The sequence below is a fragment of the Octopus sinensis genome, unplaced genomic scaffold, assembly GCF_006345805.1.
Source record: "Octopus sinensis unplaced genomic scaffold, ASM634580v1 Contig03634, whole genome shotgun sequence".
Classification (NCBI taxonomy): domain Eukaryota; kingdom Metazoa; phylum Mollusca; class Cephalopoda; order Octopoda; family Octopodidae; genus Octopus; species Octopus sinensis.
The window spans coordinates 1-12,095 of record NW_021826721.1 but is presented as its reverse complement, the minus strand read 5'-3'; the positions used below and the strand labels follow the sequence as shown (position 1 = coordinate 12,095).

Here is a 12,095-nt window from a genome sequence, read left to right as displayed (position 1 = left end):
TCTATCTATCTATCTATCTATCTATCTATCTATCTATCTATCTATCTATCTGTCTGTTCTATCTATCTATCTATATCTATCTATCTATCTATCTATCTATCTATCTATCTATCTATCTATCTATCTATCTATCTATCTATCTACACTTTTATGAATTTATGACATTCATGTATGTTCCTTTTCTATCTTTTCAGGCGAAAAATATGAATGGGATGGTAATATATAATTTCTTTTATTGAAATGCTTCAGTTCTTCTCATTTTTAGGGTGTAAATAGTGTTAGGTTGGGGCGTGCTGTATATATATTATATCTATATATATATATATATATATATATATATATAGTATTATATATATAATATATATATATATATATATATATATATATATTATAATAATAAATATTAGGGAATGAATCCAAAATTACAGGGAAAAATCAGATTAGGGTTAAATCCAATTTTATAGTAAAATATTATATAATATAATTCGAGACAAAATCACTATTTTAAAACCAAACAAGGAAAGACTAATCAATACATAAAATTTTAATATAATTAAATAAACCGCCACTACAATTGTTTCATGTCTGCTACCGACAATCTTCAGGTGGATTTTCGATCTTCTAAAAAAGTTTATTTAATTTATATTAAAATTTTATGTATTGATAAGTCTTTCCTTGTTTGGTTTTAAAAATAGTGGTTTTGTCTCGAATTATATTATATATATAGAATATATATATATATATTATATATATATAATATATATATATATATATATATATACATATGTGTGTGTGTGTGGATATAGATAGATAAGTAGATACCTACACACACACACATATATTTATACACACACGTGTACATGTGACGTATTCAGTTTTGTTGAAGCGTAGCAAGGGTGGTTGTTGAAAAAGTGTTGATAGAAGTCAAGAGGCATTAGTTGGAAAAGAAGTCGAGGAACCCAACCTTAGTTGGTGATTTTATCGTTCACTACGTTCTACTCCGATCCGAAACCTAATAAACGGAGTCGACTCTATTGCAAAGGTTTGAACCTATTTCAGGACTGAATATAAACTTGGTGTCCTGTGTTGTTGCTTCTTCCGGCTGCAGCAGTACATGAGGATTGGTTTCACCTTTAAAGTCCCTAACAAGTTGTCTTTCGTTATCTGATGAAGCTTCAACATAAAAACGAAACCTTTGCCTCTGACCGAATTACTGCTCACTTCTTGGTGGTAGTGAAAACGCAATGATGATAGAGTAACACAGAAACATGCCCTTTGCTAGAAACCTTTAGGAAGTGGGTTCGAATACCACTGGGATTTACTGATGATATAATACAGTAACAACCAGGTGCTGGGGTTAGTTTGCTGAAATCGACTCTAGCTTCATTCCTCATAATATGTCGACTTGGTGGTAGATGGGCACACTCGGTAGAACGTCAGACAAAATACCTTCTGGTATTTGTTTCATTTCTTCAAGCCTTGATCCCACAGAGGTCACCGTTGCATTTTATTTCTCCGGGGTCGATAAAATAAAGTAGGCCGAACGTCTTGGTCTAGATACCATCCATACCTGTGCTTAAAAGCTCTTTCTGATTATAATATTCATCATCATCATCATTATTATTATTATTATTATTATTATTATATTATTATTATTATTATTATTATTATTATTATTATTATTATATTTAAGGTGGCGAGCTGGCAGAGTGGTTAGGATGCCGGCCAAATGCTTAGCGGTGTTTCGTCTGCTGCTACGTTTTGAGTTCAAATTCCGCCGAGGTCGATTTTGTGTTTCATCCTTTCAGGGGCCGGGGGGGGGATAAAATAAGTACAAGTTGAGTATTGGGGTCGATGTTATCGACTTCAACCCTCCCCCCACCAAAACTGCAGGCCTTGTGCCTATATTAGAAATGATCATTATTAGCAGTGGTATCATTAACGCGGCCAGCTGAGAGAATCGTTACCGTGAAGGACGGCATGCATACAACCTCTATGGCCTTTCGTCCATCTTTATATTCTGAATTCAAATTTCGTCGACTTCGCCTCTTGGGGTCGATAAAATAAGAGCAGTTAAGCACTTCCGCTAAAAATAGCTGTCAATATTGAAGATTAATTTTTTTCTTCTTTTCTTTTTCTTCAGATTGTAAGAACGCGCGAGCTGAGATTGTGTTCATAATTGATGGCTCTCGCAGTATTCACCCGACTGCTTTCAAAGAACAGATAACATTTCTGAAAAGTTTTGTAGATCATTTTGAAATCGGAAAGAATGGTATGCGATTTGGTGCTGTAACGTTTGGTGATAAGATTATTAAGGATAACACTTTCGGTCTGACCCAGTACGCCAGTAAAGATCAACTGAAAAATGGCATATCCAATATTGATTTCAAACCTGATGACGGTGACAGCACAGAAACATATTTAGCCATCAAATATGCTCATGGAATAATATTCAAAGATGCCCGACCTGATATTAAGAAAATAGCTATTGTGATCACAGATGGACAATCGACGGCGCCGAATAAGACAGCAGAACAAGCGATGAAGATGAGGAAGGAAGGAATACTGATATTCGCCATTGGTGTGGGAAAAGATGCTTCAAAGAAAGAATTGCTTACAATCACTGGTAGAAACGATTATGTTTTCATGGTAGATAAATACTCCCTGTTGAAAACCGTTAGAACGGAACTGAGAAAGTTAACCTGTAGTATGTATATTCTCATTATCTTATATTTTTATATTCTGATAATTTTATAATCTTATATTCGTTTATTCTTATAATCTTATGTTCCTATATTCTTATATTCTTATATTCTTATATTCTTATGCTCTTATAATCCTATATTATCATATTATTATAATCTTATATTCTTAAATTCTTATGTCCTTATAAACTGTTATTTCAGTTACTATTTTTAGTCATTAGACTTCGGCCATGCTGGAGCATCGCCTTATGCGGTTCTTATCGATCGGACCGACCCCAACCCATCATAATTTTTTTAATAAAATTACTACATACACACAAACATACACACATATATAAACTGACACTCTGCCGCCTACGCGTAGCCTTAATGTAGTTCTCAGGGAGATTCAGCCAGCATGACACAAAATGTGACAAGGCTGGCCCATTGAGTTACAGGTACAAAGCATTTTTGCCAGCTGAGTGGAGTGGAGCAATGTGGAATAAAGTGTCTTGCTGAAGGACACAACGCGCCACCAAGAACCGAACTCACAACCTTACGATAGGGAAACGAGTAGCCCAACCACTAAACGGTGCACCTTCCCACATACATAAGTGCACACACACACACACATACACACACACAAAACACACATATATATAAATACGGATATACATATGCTCTCATTGAAAGTATGGAGTTTTGACTAATAAAAACAAATCTGAACTTATACACGCGTGCGTGCGTGTGGATATATGCCATATATACATATAATATATATATATATAATATATATATATATATATATATATATATAAATATAAGAGGGAACCACTATGTGGAAGCCCTTACGCTAGAAAGAGATTCGCTATGGTCTCAACCACAAAGAACCACTATGGTCTTTTATATATAAAATACTATTTACTGAATCTCAGTTTTTTATATGCTAGCCCACTGGTGTTAAATTGATGTTGTAAACATTAAACGTTAAAGGATAAGAGATGTTATAGTATGACTGAACGCTTGGAGAGGGGAAGTGACAGGGGCAGTAGCGAAATATCTTCAACACAAACATATATTATTATTATTATTATTATTATTATTATTATTATTATTATTATTCTATGTTTGACTTTTGCTTTATATTTGTACAAGTTGGCTCCAAGTCTCACCCAGAGACCTCAAGAGACAACAGGGTTGGAAGTTCATGTTGTTGTTATGCCTAGTGTGCCATATATTTGGGGGGGTGGGGGGTGGGGATGTTGTACTAATGAATGTCTAAAAAAAAAGGTTTTTTTTTTTTTTTTTTTTAAAAACCGAAAATTATGTTTGTTTTAAACCTTGAGATTACATAGAGAGTATTTTGCGTAGTATATGAGCAGTTCCCATGAGCACTATCTTTTGAACTTCTGCCATTTTGGGTTTCCTGGTATCTGAGTTGGTAGCTATCAGCCCCTTTGCTATCATTCCCAGGTCACCTATGACAACAGGTATTGTTTTAGTCTTCAGCTTCCACATTTTGCTGATTTCTATTTCAGATCTTTATATTTGCTCAGTTTTTGGTAGGTCTGACAGATACGTTTATATCGATTGGGACAGTCATATCAATGAGGAGGCATGTTCTTTGTTTGAAGTCTTTCAATATGAATTATTATTATTATTATTATTATTATTATTATTATTATTATTATTATTATTATTGTTGTTATTATTATCATTATTATTACTATCATTATCATTATTATCATCATCATTGTTATTATTATTATTATTGTTATTGTTATTGTTATTATTATTAATATTATTATTCTTATTATTATTATTGCTATTATTATTATTGTTATTGTTATTGTTATTGTTATTATTATTATTATTATTATTATTATTATTATTATTATTATTATTATTATCATTATTCTCTTCTCTTTTTCCACAGATTCAGATAAAGGTGAGTATATGAAACCTACCGCCAAAATAGCCTTTGTTCGCTTCGTGGTATCTCTGAGTGTCCCCAGCCACCCACTCCCCTGTTAGCTTCCTTGAAGCCTCGCCTTCTTTGACAGGCGTTTATAGATGAACCTTCTATTATGTAATCATGGTGGGGCACGGCCTTGAATTTTATTTTTTAGTCAAATGAATCGAAGCCAGAACTTATTCATTTAAGTCTTGTACTCATTCTATCGGACGCCTTTTTGCCGAACCGCTAGATAACAATGACTAAAACTTACCAACATCGGTTGCCAAGGATGGTGGGGGACAAACACGCACACGTGACAAATAAACACACATATGACGGGGCTTCTTTCAGTTTCCGTCTACTAAATCTATTCACAAGGCTTTGGTCGGGCCGAAGATATAGTAGGAAGACGCTTGGCCTAAGTGCCACGCAGTGGGATTGAATGCGAGGCCACGTACTTGGGAAGCAAGCTTCTTACCACACAGCCACGACTATATATATATATATGTGTGTATATATATATATATATATATATATAATTATATATATATATATATATATATATATATATACACACATATAGATATATATATATATATATATATATATATATATAGATAAGAAAGTTTGTTTGGTTAAAGCACGTGGTGGGTGAATATATAAGAAATTAGTAAAGTGTGAAAAACGACAGGGGCTTAAATGTTAAAAAATATATATATTTGTGTCAAAATGTCGGAGAATATTGGAAAAATTTTTTTTCCCTTTCCTTAAAATGACAAATTTTAAAATTTTTAAAGAAATTACCGGTTTCGCGTGTAGCTTTTCAAATTTCATGGAATTATCGTTGTTTTTATTTCCAGGAGATTTCTAAATAAGGGGAGGTAGTGAGTGATTTTTTCCGGTGTAGGGGAGATAATCGCTTAAAAATTGTGTTGTTGTGTTGAACTTTTCTAAAGTAGAAACTTTAAGAAAAGTTCAACACAACAACACACCTTCCCCGAAAAATACTACCTACACATATTACATACAACCCAAGAGAAACAAAGAAGCCTTCACCATCATCACCCAGAATTTACCAATATTTCATAAAAACCCAAATTAAGGAAATTCTAAACATACACCAAATCATTAAAGCTACAAACAGCCTAAATCACTTAAAAAGATTCTCACAAAGGCAAAATTGTCTTCTAAAATTACGGATGCAAAGTAAAAAAAATGTGGTAGATCGAACTGTGCAACAGGTCCTAACCTATTGGAAGGATCAGAATTCTTCTTTAAAGAGGGACAGAAATTTAGATCAAACTAACTTTACTTGTGCCTCTGAAAACATATTTAATTTGTTATTAAATGATCGGGCTGCCACCACCAGACTACGTGGGTTCGGGACTATCACTCAGGCGCAGATGCACACTGCATCGACAACAGATTGCATTCCCAGAATATAGAATGATACCTTTTAGTGAGCACATTGAGAAATGCGCAAAGCAACTACTGCCACAATTTTAATCTTCCCATTTTACCAATGTGCTTTCGGATTATCAACACAAATGAGACTGAACAAGGAAACATTCTTCATTGAAAAGTACAAACCCAGACTCAACCATCCGAATATACTGACACAGAGAAATTAACAAGGAAAGGGAAAAGGAAAAAAATTTTTTTAAGCGATTACTCCCCTACACCGGAAAAAATCACTCACTACCTCCCCTTATTTAGAAATCTCCTGGAAATAAAAAACAACGATAATTCCATGCAATATAAACATAACGTCACAAGAAATTTGAAAAGCTACACGCGAAACCGGTAATTTCTTTAAAAATTTTAAATTATGTCATTTTAAGGTAAGGGAAAAAATTTTTTCCAATATTCTCCAGACATTTTGACACAAATATATATTTTTTAACATTTAAGCCTACTGTCGTTTTTTCCACACTTACTATTTTCTTATATAATTATATATATATATATATATATATATATATATATATATATATATATATATATTATATATAATATAATATAATATAGTATATTAATATTATATATATAATATAAATATTAATATATTAATATATATATATCACGTGATCACTGATCACGGACCGACCAGGCCATCAGATGTTGCTACACATCGCTGGTCACAATGAACTTCGCATTGATTTAGCCTTCAATGACACCACCCCGCTGGCTAACCGAGCAGGCCAATATATTATATATATATATATATATATATATATATCACGTAATCGCATGATCGACCAGACTGCTCTGTGCTATTATACACCGCTGGTCACAATGCTCTTTGCATCATTTTAACTTTCGATTGATGTCAATCCGCTGACTAGGGGAGCTGGTCAACATTCCCCCCCCCATCGGAAATCCAGTCCATCAAATGGTTGCTTGCTTACACCTGAGTGATGAAGAATTCCGTGAAAAACAAGGTAAGTTTAATCAATAAAACACCTTACAATTGTTTCTGTAGCGAACCACTTCGTCAGTGAAGATAAAGCCAAGTGTGTGTGTACGGGAAGATAAATACAATATAACTAGACAGCAGTCAGTAACACCTATGCTGTGGTGACTGAACTAAACCAAAAGTGTCTTGTTATTTTGGTCACACACAGAAAAAATAACGGAGATTACCTAGATATGTTCCATGGCTGCTTGGCCGCTTTTCAGGGAATTAATACTCCCTATCCTTCCGTCAGGGAAGGGTACCTTTGCTTTGCTGCTGACATATTCACAAACACACCCGCACACATACTCACATACCCACATATGTGTGTACATACGTATGCTTGTATGTGTATATATTATATGCGTAATGTACCAATATATATATATATATATATTATATATATCTATATATATATATATATATATATATATATATATTACACCAAATATAAATGTATATATACATATATGAAATTTTTTCAAGCTGCTATATCTATCTATCAATCGATCGATCGATCGATCGATCCATCTATCCATACATACATACACACACACACACACACACACACACATACATACATACATGCATACATACATACATACATACATACATACATACATACATCATAGATACATACATACATACATACGTAGGTACGTGCATGCATGCATGCATACATACATACATACATACACTCTGAACTGAGTTGTCTTCTTTTCAAAATAATCTTTTTAGCTGATATCTATATAGTTATCACCCTTATCATTTTTAACGTCTGTTCAGCCTCGAAGGGAGTTTTCGTCTTGTTATTGTCAAGATAACTTCCGTTAAACGAAGGTATTTTATATGGGTAGTCAAAACAAAGTGTGGCGTTAGGGAAGGCGGGGGTATTTCCATAGAATATGACAAAATATTTTTTAGTTACTAAGTATTAGCCGTTCACACATGCAGTGATAATGTTTTTCCAGTGGGTCAAACTGACGCCGTTCAACAAAGATCTCTGATCTGACATTTGCAAATTTATTAAAGATTTTGAGTTGGAACCATTTCCTAGTTTTGCCTAGCTCTCAGTTTTTGTCACATTTCTATATTGTCTCGCATTTCTGTAATCTATTCCATTTGAGACTGAAATTACTGTGTTGTGTTGTTGTTTTTTTCATTCAGTTAAAAATTGAATAGTTTTTGTATTTATTTTTCTCTATTTCTGAAGGAAGTCTGGCTGAAATATTGTTGTTTTAACTTACATTCCTACATTTGTAACAGAGTTTGCGTACAATATAAACGTTTGTTTCCACTGATGTGACTCCTGCCTCATATATTATTGCTTCGTTGCCTGTTTAGTTTAAGGGATATGCATATATATTTCTATAATAGTTAATTCTGTGCGTTTGTTATCAAATTTTTCATATTAGACAGGTAAAACGCACTCATACTTATTCCTACACACAGTTACGCATGTACTGCATTTTTGTTACAATGAATTCAGGGCAGACTACCACTTTCTTTGTTACTAAGGAAATCAACACCAGCGAGATTTATGTTCTTATGTATAATGGTGGCTTTTGATTGGCTAAAATTACCCAAAATTTGCACACTGTAAGAGCTATTAACTATTTATTAATTTATGGCAAAAATTAATTTCATTTTCATAATTAGCATACAAAACTAAATTGGTACACACACACACACACACACACATCCATACACACACATACATTCATACAAACAACCACCCATCCACACACACACGCACACACACACTCATACAGACAAATACAATAGAGATATAAAAGGGGTAAAGACCCCCTTCGGTCATGAATGACCATGGGATTGCACCTAGAAAGTTACCCTCCTAGACACAAGTCCGGGCAAGGTTGTTTTATGGAAGACCAGCAGTCGCCCATGCATACCAGCCTCCCCTCTCCACGCCACCAGTGTTTCCCAAGGGAAAGACAAGGTCGATACAGCTTGGCACCAGTGACGTCGCAACTCATTTCTACAGCTGAGTGAACTGGAGCAACGTGAAATAAAGTGCCTTGCTCAAGAACACAATACAGAGATATATGATTATTGAATATGGGTATTTTTAAAGAATTTTTTTCTTTACTTCCAGGTTGTAGGGGAATGGTTGACATAAACTTCGTGTTTGATTCCTCTGTATGGGTTACGAAGATACACACAATATTACTACCTTCATTAAGAAGTCAGTCACAGACGAGTATCTTGATAACAAAAAAGTCCTGTTTGGTATGATTACTGGAAAGTGCCAGGCGTTGAAAGGTAAGTATAAATAAACTCGTTATTAATGACCTTTAGGGAGACATCGTAATTCGTTATGCATCCGTAATATACTAGAAAGTATATCAAACGCCTTTATAAGTGAATACCGTGTCCTTCTGTGTTAGCAGTGCTATTACATCACTTGTTAAGGTTATCTCTACAGGTTTTGTTTAGAAATTGAAGCCAGCATTGATTTTTGCTACGATGTTTCGTATCCAAGACGCCTGATGTAAACAACAACGGTGAGATCGAAAATGAGAAATGGTTAATGGGCGTATATGCCATACTTCAGGAGTTTTTGCTCCTTCATCGGCGATCATCCAAACCATTGGTCATCCACAAGCTAAATTTAGTGTCCGCGCTCATACATACACTCAAACACATACATACAAACGTGCACATACACACATATATATAGTTATATATAAGTGTTTGCACACACACACACACATGTATATATGACGACTCAGTTATTCGATTAAATAAATTAGTTTCTCTTGAATTAACGTGAAGGAGGCAGAGTATCTCACAGAAACAGGTACCCCTAATATAATCGTATATATATCACTTTACGAATTCTTTTTTCAGATTTCTACTTAAACACTTATCAAACCAGAACTGAAATAATGAAACACCTCGACATCTTCCACAAAACGAGCATCGTATCTCTTCTACAAAAAGTCAAAAATGTATCTACTATGACTAAATATGGCGCCCGCAACAGAGCACGTAAAGTGGCAGTTATTTTCTTAAAAGGAAAACTAAGCGAACCACAAGGAGTAATTACAAATGCGAAGGTTCTAAGTAAAAACGGTATCGAAGTGTTTGTAATTAAGATGGATGATCTGAATTCGGAGAAGACTTTGACAAGCATTACCAGACAACGTAATATTCTGGACGCCACCGAGATAAAAAGTATGGTGCAACTGAGCAGCGAATTCTTAAACCGACTTTGCAAGCGTAAGTAAAGAAGTTCAATTATTCACGCGGGCACGCACGCACACACGCACACACACAAACACACCACACACACACACACACACACACACACACACACACACACACGCACATGCACACAAACACATACACACACAAATATGCACACATGTACACATATACCACTATGTTTGCACGAGCACATGCTCCGTCCACGGTCAGTCCTGATCTAGCAGACCTTTCATGGAAGGCGTTCCAACCATGAACATTTCGCCTTGTTTCGGCCATGCACGGGTATATGTTCTAAGTTCTATCTGTAACTTGTATCATATATCTCAGTATAACCTGCGTCACGGTCGATCGGATGGGTGGCAGGATGCGAATAAATCATATCCTTGAACCTGGTAAGGATGGGCAAATGACAGATCGAAAGAGCCTAACCTTCCATAGCTTTTCCCGAGTTCAAATCCATCCGAGGACGACTTCGTCTTTCATCTCTTCCGGATCGATAGAATCAAATACCAATCAGGTATCAAGATTGACAATATTGAATAAATCCCAACAGTTGAAAATTGCTGGCCTCGTGCCTGATTAGCAGGTTGGACAAAATGATTAAGGGTATTTCTTCCGGCACTTTACGCTATGAGTTCAAATTTGGGGTCGATAAATTAAGTACCAGTTATGTAGTGGGGTCGATGTGATCGGCTGGTCCGCTCCCATCCAAATTTGAGGCCTTGTGCCTCCAGTATAAAGGATTATTATTATTATTATTATTATTATTATTATTATTGTTGTTGTTGTTGTTGTTGTTGTTGTTGTTGTTGTTGTTGTTCAGATGGCGTCATAGCAGAATCGTTAGCGCCTTGGACAAAATTCCAGGCGGTAATTCTTTGGCTCTTTATGGTTTGAGTTTAAATACCGTCGTGGGTCAATTAATAAAGTGCCAATCAAGTGTTGCGGTCGACATAATTGACTGACCCCCACCTCCTACACTTTCTGGCCGTTTGATAAAATTTGAAAGGACTATTATTGTTGTTGTTGTTGGTCTAATCGTTGATGCGGCTGAGAAGGGAAAATCGTTGGTGCATCGAACAAAAGTTTTATTGTTGAACTTCTCGTTCAAATTATTTAATTTTTTTTTTATAAATCTAATCGCTTTTATTTATTTTTCAGGATAAAACCCTGGCTCTCCCCCCACAAAGACTACGGAAAACGGAATGAACGACTATCCTTTTAAAATCTTTTTCAGAATAACGAATGAATAAACGTACCATTTAGGAATACACGCATATATATATCAATACAATACACAAACCTTCAAACATATAATTCAATACAAACGCGAGTGTGTGGATCTGCGTTGCGTGTCTGTGTGTGTCTGTGTGTCTGTGTGTTCATTCTATGTTCTAAATATTCAATTTTATTAACACCAAGCTGAGAAGTTGAATAAGCAGTTAGATGAAACTTAAAATTCGAACGAAAATGAATTTTGTAGCATATGTACACCATCCCACACACACACAACACACACACACACACACCACCACACATACATACACACACACACACATACATACACACTCATACAACGAGTGTGTGAACAGCCAACAGAAGTGGAATTAAATACATTTCGTAAAAAGCCTCTTTATTTTTTCAAGAGTTTGACTTAGTTCCATATGATTTAGAATTTGGTAAGAACATGGACGATCCCATCTCTTCGAACACTGAAAGAAAAGTAGTGAATGTAAAGAAGTTCGATATGAAATTACTTTTTTCTTTT

The 12,095-nt window shown here is 34.8% G+C and overlaps 2 protein-coding genes across 2 annotated transcripts; both read left to right on the top strand.

Annotated features, from left to right (window-relative positions):
* Nucleotides 1-194: 194 nt before the first annotated feature.
* LOC115227484 (collagen alpha-4(VI) chain-like) lies at nucleotides 195-10,340 on the top strand (the record flags this gene model as incomplete). The annotated part of the gene is made up of 5 exons (XM_029798295.2): nucleotides 195-215; nucleotides 2,144-2,707; nucleotides 4,621-4,632; nucleotides 9,213-9,379; nucleotides 9,968-10,340. Coding segments are annotated over 4 exons (737 nt in total), but the record flags the coding sequence as incomplete, so codon positions are not given.
* Nucleotides 9,969-11,686, top strand: LOC118760993. The gene is made up of 2 exons (XM_036498634.1): nucleotides 9,969-10,339; nucleotides 11,489-11,686. The coding sequence occupies exons 1-2, from the start codon at nucleotides 10,006-10,008 to the stop codon at nucleotides 11,491-11,493; spliced, it is 339 nt and encodes a 112-aa protein (XP_036354527.1). The 5' UTR covers nucleotides 9,969-10,005; the 3' UTR covers nucleotides 11,494-11,686.
* The last annotated feature ends 409 nt before the right edge of the window (nucleotides 11,687-12,095 follow it).